The sequence below is a fragment of the Heterodontus francisci genome, chromosome 9, assembly GCF_036365525.1.
Source record: "Heterodontus francisci isolate sHetFra1 chromosome 9, sHetFra1.hap1, whole genome shotgun sequence".
Taxonomy (NCBI): Eukaryota; Metazoa; Chordata; class Chondrichthyes; order Heterodontiformes; family Heterodontidae; genus Heterodontus; species Heterodontus francisci.
The window spans coordinates 116,519,439-116,536,570 of NC_090379.1; the positions used below are offsets into that span (position 1 = coordinate 116,519,439).

A 17,132-nucleotide genomic window follows, 5' to 3' on the forward strand; every position below is an offset into this window, starting at 1 on the left:
GATTTAGACTTGAGGGGGGCGATCTTCTTGATGGTTGGCCCAAAAGCTCTCTTAATGCCATCATACATTCCTCTGTTTCTGGTGTCGGAGGCCAGCTGAATACGACTGCATAGGTGTTGCCAGTTGTCACTTGCCCAGCGCCTGGCTGTTCTTTGCGCGGTACTTCTGGCTACTTTAAGTGCTACGGATGTTAACTCGCTGGGAGCTTTCTTGTAGTTCAACAGTGCAATGCGCTTAGTGGTTATGACAGGTTCCAGCTCTTCAAAGTGAGATTGAAACCAGTCTGCTTTCTGCTTCTCACATTTGCCAAAGGTGGTCATTGCTGAGTCATAGATGGCGTCTCTGATGTGCGCCCACTTCATCTCTGCATCCCCTGTAGGAGTGTTTTGAAGGACTTTTTCAAGTGAATTTAGAAATTTATGTAACAGCTGTGGATAAGAAATTCTGGTAGATGTGATAAATGGACACTTGGATAACAATGATCTGACTGGGCATAGTCAACATGGATTTATGAATGGGAAATCATGTTTGATGAACCTGTCGGAGTTTTTTGAGGATGTTACTAACAGAATTGATAAAGGGGAGTCGGTGGACACAGTATATTTGGATTTTCAGAAGGCTTTTGATAAAGTCCCCCTCGGGAGGTTGGTTAGCAAAATAAAGCACATAGAATAGGAGGTAATATACTGGCATGCATTAAGGATTAGTTAACAGGCAGAAAGCAGAGAGTAGGAATAAACGGGTCATTCTCGAGCTGGCAGGCTGTGACTAACGGGGTACCGCAAGGATCAGTACTCGGGCCCCAGCTGTTCACAATATATATCAATGATTTGGATGTGGGGACCAAATGTAATATTTCCAAGTTCACGGATGACACAAAACTAGGTGGGAAAGGGTGCTGCGAGGAATTCAAGGGGATTTGGACAGACTTAGTGAATGGGCAAGAACGTGGCAGATGGAATATAATGTGGAAAAATGTGAGGTTATCCACTTTGGTAGGAGGAACAAATGTGCAGAGTATTTCTTAAATGGTAAGAGATTAGAAAGTGTAGATGTACAAAGGGACCTGGGTGTGCAGCAAACAATTAAGAAGGCTAATGGTATGTTAGCCTTTATCGCAAGAGAATTCGAGTACAAGAAGTAATAAAGTCTTGCTTCAATTGTATAGAACCTTGGTTAGACTGCACCTGGAGTACTGTGTGCTGTTTTGGTCTCCTTACCTTAGGAAAGATATTATTGCCATAGAGGGAGTGCAACGAAGGTTCACCAGACTTGTTCCTGGGATGGCGGGACTGTCCTCTGAAGAGTGATTGGGGAAACTGGGCCTGTATTCTTTAGAGCTTCGAAGAATGAGAGGTGATCTCATTGAAACCTACAAAATATTCAAAGGGATAGACAGATGTTTCCCCTGGTTGGGGAGTCTAGAACCAGGGGACACAATTTCAAAACAAAGGGGAAGCCACTTAGGACAGAGATGAATGTTCTAATTCTTAAAATTCCTTTACTCAGAGGTTTGTGAATCTTTGGAATTCTCTACCCCAGAGGGCTGTGGAAGCTCAGTCATTGAGTATGTTTAAAGGGATCAAAGGGTATGGGGCAAAAGCGGGAACAGGTTACTGAGTTGGATGATCAACCACGATCATAATGAATGGTGCAGCAGGCTCGAAGGGCTGAATGGCCTACTCCTGCTCCTATTTTCTATGTTTCTAGAGATTGACAGATTTCTAAAAACAAATGACATAAGTAGATATGGGGATAGTGTGGGGAAAAAGGCATTGGAGTGGATGATCAGCCACGATCGTATTGAATGGCAGAGCAGGCTCGATGAGCTCAATGGCCTACTCCTGCTTCATTGTTCCCGTGTTCCTATGATTGGGGAGGAAGGGGAAGGGACTGGAGAGCGGCTTCTGTGGAACTGTATCAAAGCATCACAGCGTGGGTCAACACATTCAGGGCAGGAGTAAAAGGGCGAATAACTGGCCAAAAGCGAGACCAAATAGAATCATAGAATCACACTGTACAAACGGAGGCCATTTGGCCCATTGTACTTGTGCCAGAGCTGGAAGAGCTGTCCCGTAAGCCCCAATCCCCCTGATTAAAGTTTGGGGCTCTCTGTCGTAACACCCTGTGAATTTAAATGATTGCTGGAGCTCAATGCTAACAAACACCAGGATGCACTTTCTGGGCATTTGATTGCAAGTTAGAGCATGTTATATACCCAATAGAACTGATTGAGAAAGCCACATCCAACACTCTGGAGATGGTTCCAAGAGAGGAAGACAATTCCTCATAACTCCCACAGTGGACTTGAACTGTTATGCTGATAGGGTTAGATGCGGTGGGAGGAGGGTGTGGAAGGGGGAGGGTGGCTAATGTGGATCATAAACACCAGCACAGACCAGTTGGGTTGAATGGTCTAGTGTTTTGTGCTATAAATTCTATGGACTAATCTCAGAACTGCAGCACATAAATGTAAAGCTATATAGTGCAAAAACATAGGATCAAACACCCAGTGGAATGCAACTGCACTGCAGATGTATTTGTGGAATGCAGCTGATCAGCGTTGAACAATGCCGATTGTCATGTTAAGGTTGACAATACTGTATTGAACGCCTGTGGGAATCAGGGAGCCCTTACGTGACTTTAGAAGGAACAGTCTGATCTGCTGAATACTTTCATTCCATATTTAACGTACTTTTATCATCATAAACTATGAGAACGAAACTTAAACCATTGACAGACGTGTCTGTACCTCAAGGGCATGCACATTTTTTTAATAGTAATATAAATTCTAAGTCCCTGTATTGCAGTTGGAACAAGGACTTTCTAATAGTATTGGTTGTTTAATTGCAAGCTTCACTTCAGTCTGCAAACTTGGGAGGGGGATTTCAATGATTTATTTTGTATGCGCTCAAAAGTGAGGGGTGCTAGCATTGGGGAACAAAATTATTCACGCACTTTGGGCACCCAGGTCTGGAGTTTCCTCTGCACTTGCGCCCTGAGACACCGTAATATGAAGGCAAACAAATGAAGTGGCTTAAAAGATTGCGGAAATTTGGTCACAATCTATCTGTGTAACTACAACACCCCCAGGTGTTCTCGATCTTTTACGCCCATCCGTCAAATTCTCATTCTGCACGAATCTCTGCCTGCAAAGATGGCCACAGCCACGAGGAGCTGAGGTATGTTGCTGCACTGGAGTAATAGGGATATTAATGTGCTGTATCTAATCTGAGAATGCTCCTTGGCCCCTTCCTATTTTTCGTCGACATGCTGCTTCTCAGCGACATCATTTGAAAGCACAGCGTTCATTTTCACATGTACTCTGATGACACCCAGCTTTACCTCACCACCACCTCTCTTGACACCCCCACTGTCTTTAATTTGTCTGATTGCTTGTTCAACATCCAGTACTGGATGAGCTGACATTTCCTCCAGTTAAACATTGGGAAAACCAAAGCCATTGTCTTCAGTCCCCGATCCAAACTCCGTTCCCTGGCTACCGACTCAATCGCTGTACCTGCCAATAGTTTGAAATTGAATCAGTCTGCTGGCACCTATGGTGTCATATTTGACCCTGCGATGAGCTTCCGATCACACATTTGTGCCATCATTAAGACGTCTTATTTCCACCTCTAACATTGCCCATCTCTGCCCCTGTCTCAGCTCATCTGCTGAAACACTCATTCATGCCTTTGTTACCCTTAGACTTGACCTTACCAATGTACTGCTGGCTGACCTCTCACATTCTACTCTCTAAACTTGAGATCATCCAAAACTGCTGTCCACGTCCTCACTTGCACCAAGCCTTGTTCACCCATCACCCTTATACTCGCTGACCTAAATTGGCTCCTGGTCCGGCAACTCCTCGTTTTCAAATCCCTCTATGGCCTCGCCCCTCCCTATCTCCATAATCTCCTGCAGCCCCACAACCCTCCAAGATATCTGCACTCATCTAATTCTAGCATTTTGTGAATCCCAGTCTTTAATCGTTCCAGTGTTGGTGGCTGTGCCTTCCGTTGCCTGGACCCTAAGCTCTGGAATTCCACCCTAAAGCTCTCCACCTCCCTACCTCTCTCTCCTCCTTTAATACACTCTTTAAAATCTACTTCTTTGACCAAGCTTTTGGCCATCTGCCTTAATGTTGTCTTATGTGGCTTGATGTCGAAGTTTGCTTTATAACACTCCTGCGAAGTGCCTTGGGGTGTTTTACTATATTAAAGGCACTGTTCAGATACAAGTTGCTGTTGTGCCTAAGGGTGCAAATGCAGAGCAAACCCCAAGCCTGGGCATTCAATATGTGTAAGTATTTTACTCCCCAATGCTAGCACCCCTCGCTTTTGTGCACAAAAAAAAAATCAGTGAAATCCTCCCTCCCCAGGTTTTCAGACTGAAATGCAGTTTGGAATTAAACAGCAGAATCAACAGAAAGTCCTTGTTCCAACTGCAGTACAGAGGCTTTGAATTTATGTTACTATTAAAAAATAAAATGGCTGGCTATGTCCATGCCCTTGAGATAAGCACATCTGTCAATGGTTCAAGTTTCGCTCTCACGGTTTATGATGACATAACTACATTAAATATGGAATGAGAGAAAGTATTCAGGTCAGGACTATTCCTTCTACAGTTAAGGTACAGCCTCGGGCATTCAATACAGTATTGTCAACTTAAAATGATCTCCATTGTTCAGCTCTGACCAGCTGCATTCCACAAATACATTCCACAAATGCACCTGGTAGCTTTCTGTTTATATGCTGCAGTTCTGTGATTAGTCCAAAGAATTTACAGCACAGCAACAGGCCATTCGGCCCAACCGGTCTGTGCTGGCTTTTGATCCGCATGACCCTTCTCCCGCCGTATTACATCCAACCCTGTCTCCATATCCTTCCAAGTCCAAGTTAAATATAACTGCTAACATCTACATTACCCGTGCCTTGCAACATTTTAAACCCAGGATCATGTTCTCTCTCCATTGTTTTCACCAGTGAAAGATTCTGTTCTGTGGGACTTGCTGTGGGAGTTATGGGGAATTTCTCACCTCTCTTGGAACCTTCTCCAGCGTGTTAATGTGGCCTTTTCAATCAGTTCTATTAGGTTCAAATAACATGCTCTAACTTGCAAGCAAATACCCACAAGGTGCATCTGAGTGTTTGGTTAGCATTAAGCTCCAGCAAGCATTACATTCACAGCCTCCTGACCAACAGGGTGTTATAACAGAGAGCCACAAACTTTAATCAGGGGGATTGGGGCTAACTGGACAGCTCTGGCACAAGTACAACTGGCCAAATGGCCTCCTTTTTGTACAGTGTGATTCTCTGATTCTATTTGTTCTCTCTTTTGGGAGGTTATTCGCCCTTTTACTCTGAATGCGTTGACCCTGCTGTGCTGCTTTGATACAGTTCCACAGAAGCCACTCTCCAGTCCCTTCCCCTCCCTCCCCAATCATAGGAACACGGGAACAATGAAGCAGGAGTAGGCCATTGAGCTCATCGAGCCTGCTCTGCCATTCAATACGATCGTGGCTGATCATCCACTTCAATGTCTTTTCCCCACACTATCTCCATATCTACTTATGTCATTTGTTTTTAGAAATCTGTCAATCTCTACTTTAAGCATACTCAATGACTGAGCTTCCACAGCTCTCTGGGGTAGAGAATTCCAAAGATTCACAACCCTCTGAGTAAAGGAATTTCTCCTCATCTCTGTCCTAAGTGGCTTCCCCCTTATTTTGAAATTGTGTCCCTGGTGCTAGACTCCCCAACCAGGGGAAATATCTTAGCTGCATCTACCCAGTCTATCTTTTTAAGTATTTTGTAGGTTTCAATGAGATCACCTCTCATTCTTCAAAACTCTAGAGAATACTGGCCCAGTTTCCCCAATCTCCCTTCATAGGACAGTCCCGCCATCCTGGAAACAAGTCTGGTGAACCTTCGTTGAACTCCCTCAATGGCAATAATAACCTTCCTAAGGTAAGGGGACCAAAACTGCACACAGTACTCCAGGTGCAGTCTAACCAAGGTTCTATACAATTGAAGCAAGACATCACTACTCCTGCTGCACCTGCATGTTAGCTTTCCATGACTTATTGACAAGGACACCCAGGTCCCTTTGTACATCTTCACTTTCAAATCTCTTACCATTTAAGAAATACTCTGCACATCTATTCCTCCTACCAAAGTGGATAACCTCACATTTTTCCACATTATATTCCATCTGCCACCTTCTTGCCCACTCACTAAGTCTGTCCAAATCCCCTTGACGCCGTTTTGTATCTTCCTCACAGCACGTTTTCCCACCTAGTTTTGTGTCTTCCGCGAACTTGGAAATATTACATTTGGTCCCCACATCCAAATCATTGATATATATTGTGAACAACTGGGGCCCAAGCACTGATCCTTGCGGTACACCACTCTTCACAGCCTGCCAGCTCGAGAATGACCCGTTTATTCCTACTCTCTGCTTTCTGCCTGTTAACTAATCCTTAATCCATACCAGTAGATTACCTCCTATCCCATGTGCTTTAATTTTGCTAACCAACCTCCTGTGGGGGACTTTATCAGAAGCGTTCTGAAAATCCAAGTATACTGTGTCCACCGACTCCCCTTTATCAATTCTGTTAATGACATCCTCAAAAAACTCCCAACGGGTTCATTAAACACGATTTCCCATTCATAAATCCATGTTGACTCTGTCCAATCAGATCATTTTTATCCAAGTGTCCATTTATCACGACCTTTAGAATAGATTCTAACATTTTCCCTACTACTGATACTAAGGCTGACAGGTCTATAGTTCCCTGGTATCTCTTTCCCTCCCTTCTTTAATAGTGGGGTGACATTTGCGACCGTCCAATCTGCAGGAACCGTTCCAGAATCCATAGAATTTTGGAAGATAATCACCAATGCATCCACTATCTCCATAGCTACCTCTTTCAACACCTTGGGATGTAGAATATCAGGTCCTGGGGACTTATCAACCTTCAGCCCCATTAATTTCTCCAATACAAACTTCTTACTAATACTAATTTTCTTCAATTCCTCATTCCCCCAATCCCTTGGATCTCTAATTCTGGGAGATTTCTTGTATTTTCCTCAGTGAAGACAGACACTAAGTAATCATTTAACATCTCTGCCATCTCTCTATTCCCCATTATAAATTCTCCTAACTCTGCCTGTAATGGACCCACATTTGTCTTAGCCAAACGCTTCCTTTTTACGTACCTATAGAAGTTTTTACAGTCCATTTTTATGTTTTTTGCTAGTTTACATTCATATTCTATTGTGTATTATATATATATTGTATTATCCATGTCCGAGACTTGACACGGCAATGATAGGAGCCCTCTTTCTTGCTCACTGTTCCTTCCCCCCCTCCCAAAAAAAAGTGGGATGTTCTGTTTCCATGAGGAAGCCCAATGTAGCAAAGGACAGAATTTGCTTATTTCTCTCAATGTGAGCTCCAGAAAGTATTTAAATTCACAGCCTCCTGACCAATGTGGTGTTAGAACACAGAGCCACAAAAAGGTGCATCTAAAACGGGCCCCTTGTGGAAGCAGGAACATCCCACTTTTATTTGGAGTTGGGGGGGTGATTGTCTCAGATCTGACTGTGTGGATCCATTGAGCGTTTAACTGCCTGCTGTTGTACGGCCTCCTGTGTTGTGACTTACATTTAAATAAAAACAGAAATCACTGGACAAGCACAATAGATATGTCAGCAGTTTGGTAAGTGGAAAGATGGTGTTATGACCAGGTGAGAACAGTTTCACGGGGTCTCTTCACCCGGTCTTATTGTAACAGGGTTTTAATTTTTAAACACCATGTTTTGAGTTCCCCCTTTGTGAATCCTTGTTCACCGCTTTCCAATTATAGGGCAAAGAAATGAGCACAAACTGGCTTCCTTAGGTTTAAAGAAGAAAAGTGAAATTTATTGAAACTTAAACTCTTAATTCGGTTAACGCCTATGGATATACGTCACGCCCACGCTAGCATGCACACGCGATACACACATGCAAATAGTGACAGAAAAGAGTGGAAGAAAAGATAAGTAGTACAGTTTGAGGCAATATCTGAAGAGTTTGTTTGTTACGGGTCTTCGAGCTCACTGTATAGTTCTTTTGTAGGTAGTTCTTGCTTTTCGACGGGGCCCTGTATTATTCTTAAACCTTGTTCACTATTGGCGACTTTTCTCTCTTGGGGTTCCTGTGTCTTCAATGTTTCCGAAGCTGTTGAGAGCGAGATGAGAGCAGACAGGAGAGAGGTCTTTTCAGTCCAGGAGCTTTCTCAGTTTTCAAACACTCTGTGGCCAGTTCAAATTCAAACAACCAGTTAGTCATGTGACTAAACTGGTCTGACCATGTCTTCTGTGTATGGGGGAAGCAGGGACTGGTTCCTTCGTTCCAACACTGTCTGCAAAAATGTCTTCCCGGCGAGGGGGGGGAGGGGGCCTGACAATTCCTTGTGATAGGTCCTCTTTTCTTCCCAGCAACAATTTTAAGTTTAATGTCCATGGGCGAAATATATGTACCTCATTCTTGGCAGGTGGGGGCTTGCATGACAGTAGCTTTGGCATTTCGAGTGGGCAACATTTGTCAGGGTCCTGCCCCCAAGTGGAAACACTAACCCACCTTTTGTCTCTAAAGATACTGACAGGACTGTTGTGTTTCCAACGCCATCTGTTTTTATTTTCAGTTCCTAGGATTTGAAAGCTAAATGAAAATTTGAGGATAGGTTGCACAGGCTAGGCTTTGTATTCACTTGAGGGCAGAAGATTAAGGGGCGATCTAGTTGGAGTATTTACAGGATTAAAGGATTTGTTAGGATCGATAGAGGGAAACTATTTCCTCTGGTGGGAGAGGCTAGAACAAGGGGGCATAATCTTAAAATCAGAGCCAGACCAGTCAGAGATAATGTCAGGAGCACATCTTCATACAAAGGGTTTTATTATTCTTTCATGGGACATGGGTGTCGCTGTCAAGGGCAGTCTTTAATGTTCATCCCTAATTTCCCTTGAGAAGGTGATGGTGAGCTGCCTTCTTGAACCGCTGCACTCCGTATGGTGTAGGTATACCCACAGTGCTGTTAGGGAGGGAGTTCCAGGATTTTGACCCAGCGACGTTAAGGAATGGCGATATAGTTCCAAGTCAGGATGGTGTGTGGCTTGGAGGGGAACTTTCAGATGGTGGTGTTTCCATGCGCCTGCTGCCCTTGTCCTCCTAGGTGTTAGAAATTGTGAGTTTGGAAGGTGCTGTCAAAGAAGCCTTGGTGAGCTGCTGCAGTGCATCTTGTAGATGGTACACACTGCTGCCATGTTGTGCTGTTGTTGGACAGAGTGAATAATGGGGAGGATGGGATGTCGATAAAGCAGGCTGCTTTCTCCTGGATAGTGTTGAGTGCCGGACTGTTTTCCTGTTCTGTTTTCTTTTGTTGCTTTAAACACAGTCATCAGTTGCAACAACTGCAGAATCAGATCTTTATCATTAATGGGCTCATGTTACACAATCCAACATGAGTACTTGGTCAAATCATACAATATGATTCCATTAATATGATTCTTTATTATTGCGTTCATCATTCACGATAAGAACTTGGGTATCACGCTTCGTGATTTCAGCCTGACTACAGGAAGCAGCGATTTACTCAAAACACTTGCACCAATTCTACCTTTGATCTCTATATCCCATGCCATGCATACGAACACTAATACATCAAAAGACACAATGCAGACTTCACGTAACATGGAGCCAAGCAGATATGCTAATTTTCATCTCCATCTCGCCCAATGATTGTTACCATGGTTATATGCCCCATTTAAGTTCTTCAACCACTTTTGTTAGGGACAAAATTGAGAGGGTACTGAAACCCCAGTTCTTTTCCCTTTACTGTCCGTAATCACTGTGTTTTCGACCAGGAAGATGTATATGTTTCTTCACCCCTGAGTGTATGGCCAATTTGAATAACCAGCAACATGCTTTTCATGGGTTTAAATAAAGGGATTATTTTTAATCACATGTTCACCCCGAAAGTCTAACGCTACATCACTGACTTACCACTTTCTCTCTCTCTCGCACACATGCACACAAACACACAAACACACACACATTTGAAAAGAAAGTTGTGAAAAAGGATAGTGCACCTTTACAAATTACAAGCAAAGGAATAGTTCATAAGTCATGTGATTTTGCCCGTCTTGGGGAAAAGGACCAGTGAAGAAGGCATTTTCACTCCTGAAGTGCAGTTAGGTGGATTCAGTAGCCAGAGTCATATATCAAAGTCGTTGCAGGATTCTCACAAAGAGGTGGATTTTGAGCAGGTCATGAAGTTAGTTGCTTGTAGTCTCTATCCTGGTTTATTGTTGTAAGATATTCATTCTGAGGAGGGTCGAGAGAATCACCTTCTTTGTTTCAAGAGAAACCCATTCAGTTCAGGAATGTCTCCCTATAATTTCAGGAAGGGCATTGATGACGCCTTTTAGTCTGGAAGGTATTCTTTTGTCCTTTCAGACAGAGAGTCGGCTTTTGAATACACAGGTCAAGTATCAGCTGACCTTTGGCAGTCAGTTTTGCAACCCATGTGCACTTTTAATGTCCATTGTGGTTTATTTAAAACAAAAGAAAAATTCAGTTTTAGAAGATACTATGCTGAATATAGTCCATGTTTAAAGTTAGGCATTATTATTGTAAATAGTGACCAAACAACATGTCTCAGACCCTCAAGACATGGGTGAGTGCCTTCCCATTCCATTAACTTCTCATCCTTCACAAGTTCAGCACATTGAAAGCTGTTTTAACTCATCGTGTGCTGATCCCATAAACAGCGAGGTACATTGAGATACATAGGTCGTCTGAACTCACAGTCCCACGTCGAACTTCTTGGTCCAGGCAAGTGGAGAGTATTCCATCACACTCCTGACTTGTCCTTTGTAGATAGAGGACAGGCTTTGGGGAGTCGGGAGGTGAGTTACTCGCCACAGAATTCCCACCTCGCGTGTTGGTGGGAGATTCAGCGATACCAATTCCATTGAACATCAAGGGGAGATGGTTAGATTATCTCTTGTTGGAGATGGTCATTGCCTGGCACTTGTGTGGTGCGAATGTTACCTGTCGTAACTTGTTGGGGGGTGGAAATCTGGAAATCTGCCCCAAAAAGTTGAGACTTTAAAATTTCAAGCTGAGATTCTTTTTAGGCAACGGTATTGAGGGTTACAGAACTATTAACAATTTAGGAACAACTAAGGCAGCTGGATGGATTTAAGATACAGATCAACTACGATCCAACTGAATGGCAGAACAGGCTCGAGGGGCTGAATGGCCTAATTTTGTTCATATGTTCCTGTCAAAGTTCAACAAGTTTAAAGATGTGAGCAGAGAGAAACAAGCTATATTTGCAGCATGAGCTTTGCAAATGAAACTCTATACTTTACAGCTCCGCTATCGCATACCTGTGTGGACACCTGCACACACTGGGCGGCCTCATGCCTGTTCTGCACACCAGACACTCACAAGGGACACTGGAACTGGAGCTTGGCGACTGGATGGACAACCGGAAGTTAGTATCTTCACCATAATGAATGCAGTAGTGCATGAGAATATCTTCATCAGCGTTCTCACTGTAAAGCTTGTGACATGCAGCATAATTCATTGTTGAAGGTCTTATGTTGGTAGCCTAACGGTTAAGACATTCTGAGTAGTGTTCTAGGGTTGTGTAATTGAACTGTATTTGGTGAACTGGGTGGATCTCGGTTGTTTTGCATCTAAAAGTTTCTATATTTCTAGCTGTGGTGGAATGATAAATCAGAATAATAAATAAGCCACATGTTCCACATATGCAGAACTTCTTCTTTCCAAGTTATCAGTGGAGGAAGCCTAATGGAATCTAGGTGGCTCTGCACATGCCAAATTACCATGGGGCACTCGTCTCCTCCTCGGAATAGGAGTCTTAAGCACAGTGAGGGGGGGGATTTACAAGTGGAGCATTTTCCAGGACACTTTGTTGACAACACTGCCAAACATAAGCCAAGCATAGCATCATAGAATAATACAGCACAGAAGGAGGCTATTTGGCCCATCATGTTTGTGCTGGCACTTTGAAAGAGCTATCCAATTAGTCGCACGCCTCTGCTCTTTCCCCATGGCCTTGCACATTTTTTCCTTTATATGTTCAAGTTCCCTTTTGAAAGTTACTATTGAATCTGCTTCCACCACCCTTTCAGGCAGTGAATTCCAGATCACAGCAATTTTGCATTAAAAAAAAATTCTCCTGATCTCCCTTCAGCTTCTTTTACCAATTATCTTAAATCTGTGTCCTCTGGTTACTGACCCTCCTGCCACTGGAAACAGTTTCTCCCTGTTTACTTCTCTGCTTTAAGAAGAACAACCCCAGCTTCTTTAATCTCTCCACATAACTGAATTCCCTCACCCCTGATACCATTCTAGTAAATCTCCCCTCTCTGGGGCATAGACAGCCTTCCTAATGTTGCCCAAAATTGACTGCACTACTCCAGCTGGAGTCTGACCAGTGATTTATAAAGTTTTAGCAGAGCTTCGTTGCTTTTTGGAACTCCATCTCTCTGTTTATAAAACCATGATCCCATATGCCAATACAGCCTGATCAGCTTGCCCTGCCATCTTGAGAGCCTGGATTGCTTACCTCTTGGGCCAGTTGTGTGCAAAGGCATCTGCACTGTCCATCTCGGGCAGGCAACCAGTCATTTTCTGACGCTAATCTGGGCTGTTGCATGAGGCCGCCTCAGCCATTTTGAACAGCGGCAAGTACATGACAACAGGTCCGCTTCCTAGCCATAGTGAGAATGGATGGGAGCCTGGAGGATGAGAACAATTATTAGTTTAGTTTAGAGATACAGCACTGAAACAGGCCCTTCGGCCCACTGAGTCTGTGCCGACCATCAACCACCCATTTATACTAATCCTACACTAATTCCATGTTCCTACCACATCCCCACCTGTCCCTATATTTCCCTACCACCTACCTATACTAGGGGCAATTTATAATGGCCAATTTACCTATCAACCTGCAAGTCTTTGGCATGTGGGAGGAAACCGGAGCACCCGGAGGAAACCCACGCAGACACAGGGAGAACTTGCAAACTCCACACAGGCAGTACCCAGAATTTTTTTTTTTTTTTTTTTAGATTAGAGATACAGCACTGAAACAGGCCCTTCGGCCCACCGAGTCTGTGCCGAACATCAACCACCCATTTATACTAATCCTACACACATCCCATATTCCTACCAAACATCCCCACCTGTCCCTATATTTCCCTACCACCTACCTATACTAGTGACAATTTATAATGGCCAATTTACCTATCAACCTGCAAGTCTTTTGGCTTGTGGGAGGAAACCGGAGCACCCGGAGAAAACCCACGCAGACACAGGGAGAACTTGCAAACTCCACACAGGCAGTACCCGGAATCGAACCCGGGTCCCTGGAGCTGTGAGGCTGCGGTGCTAACCACTGCGCCACTGTGCCGCCCTATTAAAGTAGAGTGAAAGAGAAACTCCGAAGAAAGTTTCCTTTGGAGATCATGAGTTTGAGTAGAAGATGGTGCATTGAGTTGACTCCCAGTCAGCGCGGGTACAAGGAGATGAGCTTGCATTTTGAAGCTTACAAGGAGCTAAGTTCAGAGACTTGACGACAGTAGTATCGACATTCACTGGGGTACAGTTCCATTGGCGCTGGACACCTTCTGGTACCTCACCCATGTTGTTATCCTTCATTTATGAGCCTGGACAGGAAATTATAGTAAGCTATTTGACTGCAGAGGTCTCACAACTGAGGTGATCCCATCCTCCCCTGACCCCGGAAGTGGACAATCTGATTTATTTCCACTTCCCAAGTCCGGGGGCACAGAAGTCATGGGTACTGTCCCCCAGGTCCAGTAGCTTATGGCAAACAGGAGGAGCAGAAGCAACTTGCATTTCTGTTGAGATCATTATATCGAGAGAGAGAGAGAGCGAAGTATCAGAGCCCTTCACAGAGCAGTGAATAGCGAGTGAAGGTGGTGGGGGGGGCAGTAAAGATAATCAAGAGGAGGTAAAAACCCAATGAGGAGAATCTTGAGGTAGTCGCAAAGACAGAGATGTTGAGGGAGGGAGTTCCAGAGTGCGAAAGGCCATTGATGGAGCAGAGAATGGCATGCGTGTCAGGGTTGGAGTGGAAGGGTCAGAGGTTGGGAAGGGCAAGGCCGTGGACATGTTTGGAGATTTATCAGGGGGTGGAGGAGGAGGTGAGCAGTGTGAGGAGGTGAAAGAAAGCAACGGATCCAACATGGAGAAGAAATGGATTTTGGGATCGAACAGTGGACTGTGGTTCGAGACCTATGACCTGAGCCTGAGCTGGCAACCAGGGAGGGGGTCGGAGTCAATCCGAGGAGGACAGTTTTGGGGTTTTGTTGACTTTAGAAGCTGGAGCAAGTTTTGGTTGATTCAGGCCATGGTGCTAGATTAGCAGATGGAAATGTTGGCAATGCTTGTCAGATTGAAGGGCAAGGCACAGTAGACTATCATTAGCATACATCTGAAAGCTGATCTCACACAAGAAAAACAACTAATATTTGTATAGTGTCTTTAATGTAATAAAATGTCTCAAGATGCTTCACAGGAGCATTATAAAGCAAAATTAGACACCGACACACACAAGGAGATATTAGGATAGATCAGTCAAAGCTTCAGGCTTTGCTGAAGGGGGGCTTTGTAAATAATGAAGGGCGGGGTGGGGGTGGACGATTTGGAGAAAAGTTAGAGCCCTTGGGTCCAACAGAGCTAAATGTTTAGGTACAAGAGGAGAAACCGTTTGAGACACTGTAATACAGATAGGAGTGATACCAGGAGCGTCACAGAGATGGACTGAGGAGGATGATGAGTCTAGGGAAGGGAGTGTAGATAGTCTGGGTCATGTCGATATCAAAAAGGAGGAGGTGTTGGGTGTCTTGAAAAACATCAAGGTAGATAAGTCCCCTGGGCCTGTTGGGATCTACCCCAGAATACTGAGGGAGGCAAGGGAGGAAATTGCTGGGGGCTTGACAGAAATCTTTGCATCCTCATTGGCTACAGGTGAGGTCCCAGAGGACTGGAGAATAGCCAATGTTGTTCCTTTGTTTCAGAAGGGTAGCAAGGATAATCCAGGAAATTATAGGCCGGTGAGCCTTACGTCAGTGGTAGGGAAATTATTGGAGAGGTTTCTTCGGGACCGGATTTACTCCCATTTGGAAACAAATGGACTTATTAGCGAGAGGCAGCATGGTTTTGTGAAGGGGAGGTCGTGTCTCACTAACTTGATCGCGTTTTTTGAGGAAGTGACGAAGATGATTGATGAAGGAAGGGCAGTGGATGTTGTCTACATGGACTTCAGTAAAGCCTTTGACAAGGTCCCTCATGGCAGACTGGTACAAAAGGTGAAGTCACACGGGATCAGAGGTGAGCAGGCAAGATGGATACAGAACTGGCTCGGTCATAGAAGACAGAGGGTAGCAGTGGAAGGGTGCTTTTCTGAATGGAGGGCTGTGACTAGTGGTGTTCCGCAGGGATCAGTGCTGGGACCTTTGCTGTTCATAGTATATATAAATGATTTGGAGGAAAATGTAGCTGGTCTGATTAGTAAGTTTGCGGACGACACAAAGGTTGGTGGAGTTGCGGATAGTGATGAGGATTGTCAGAGGATACAGCAGGATATAGATCGGTTGGAGACTTGGGCGGAGAAATGGCAGATGGAGTTTAATCCGGACAAATGTGAGGTAATACATTTTGGAAGATCTAATACAGGTGGGAAGTATACAGTAAATGGCAGAACCCTTAGGAGTATTGACAGGCAGAGAGATCTGAGCGTACAGGTCCACAGGTCACTGAAAGTGGCAACGCAGGTGGATAAGGTAGTTAAGAAGGGATACGGCATGCTTGCCTTCATCGGTCGGGGCATTGAATATAAAAATTGGCAAGTCATGCTGCAGCTGTACAGAACCTTAGTTAGGCCACACTTAGAATATTGTGTGCAATTCTGGTCGCCACACTACCAGAAGGATATGGAGGCTTTGGAGAGGGTACAGAAGAGGTTTACCAGGATGTTGCCTGGTCTGGAGGGTATTAGCGATGAGGAGAGGTTGGATAAACTCGGATTGTTTTCACTGGAACGACGGAGGTGGAGGGGCGACATGATAGAGGTTTACAAAGTTACGAGTGGCATGGACAGAGTGGATAGTCAGAAGCTTTTTCCCAGGGTGGAAGAGTCAGTTACTTGGGGACATAGGTTTAAGGTGAGAGGGGCAAAGTTTAGAGGGGATGTGTGAGGCAAGTTCTTTACACAGAGGGTGGTGAGTGCCTGGAACTTGCTGCCGGGGGAGGTGGTGGAAGCAGGTACGATAGTGACGTTTAAGAGGCATCTTGCCAAATAAATGAATATTAAGGGAATAGAGGGATGCGGACCCCGGAAGTGCAGAAGGTTTTAGTTTGGACAGGCATCAAGATCGGCACAGGCTTGGAGGGCCGAATGGCCTGTTCCTCTGCTGTACTGTTCATTGTTCTTTTGAGGGGTGTCTGAGGAGGATCGAGTGGCTGCAACATTGAAGGCAGCAGAAAGATGAGGGGAGGATACGAAGGGACACAACCAGGTCAATTCTTTTTCTAATCCATAACCCAGACATGGCAGTAAGTTATGACCAGCTAATTCAATACACATCAGCAATCAAACCTGAATCTTCCTTACCTCTCATCAACTGGGTCACCAGGAGAGCTTAGACACTGCTTTTGAGGGGAGGCTAAAGTTATCTGGTGACACCTGAAGTTGGTCAGTTTTGCACGGGCTCCTTTAGGCTGAATGGTGTTGGCCTATTCCTGAAAGTTGAGAGTCCTTGTTGGTTTTCTCTCGGCAGGTACCGTCTAATGGCGTTTGACCACGATCTGTTTAGCTTTGTGGATCTGAAGTTTGACAAGTGGCCAGTAGTTCTCATCACAAATCCAAAGTCCGCTCTGTATCGTAGCCCAGGACGTGAGCCCCTGGGGAAAATCAAGCACTCTACACACATCAGGTATGATCCAGTATGTTTCCTGTTGTTCTCAGTTTTTGTATTGTGATGGAAGACCTACACGTGGTCATTTTGATTAACCCTGCCCTGGATTCT

The 17,132-nt window shown here is 44.6% G+C and overlaps 1 protein-coding gene across 2 annotated transcripts in view; it reads left to right on the top strand.

Moving 5' to 3' along the window:
• tmem62 (transmembrane protein 62) overlaps positions 1–17,132 on the top strand; it is an 86,825-nt gene that overhangs the window by 35,035 nt on the left and 34,658 nt on the right. For both annotated transcript variants that reach the window (XM_068039753.1, XM_068039754.1), the window contains 2 exons: positions 11,423–11,545; positions 16,884–17,039. In XM_068039753.1, the coding sequence (XP_067895854.1) occupies positions 11,423–11,545; positions 16,884–17,039 (279 nt within the window). The remainder of the gene's footprint in view (positions 1–11,422; positions 11,546–16,883; positions 17,040–17,132) is intronic.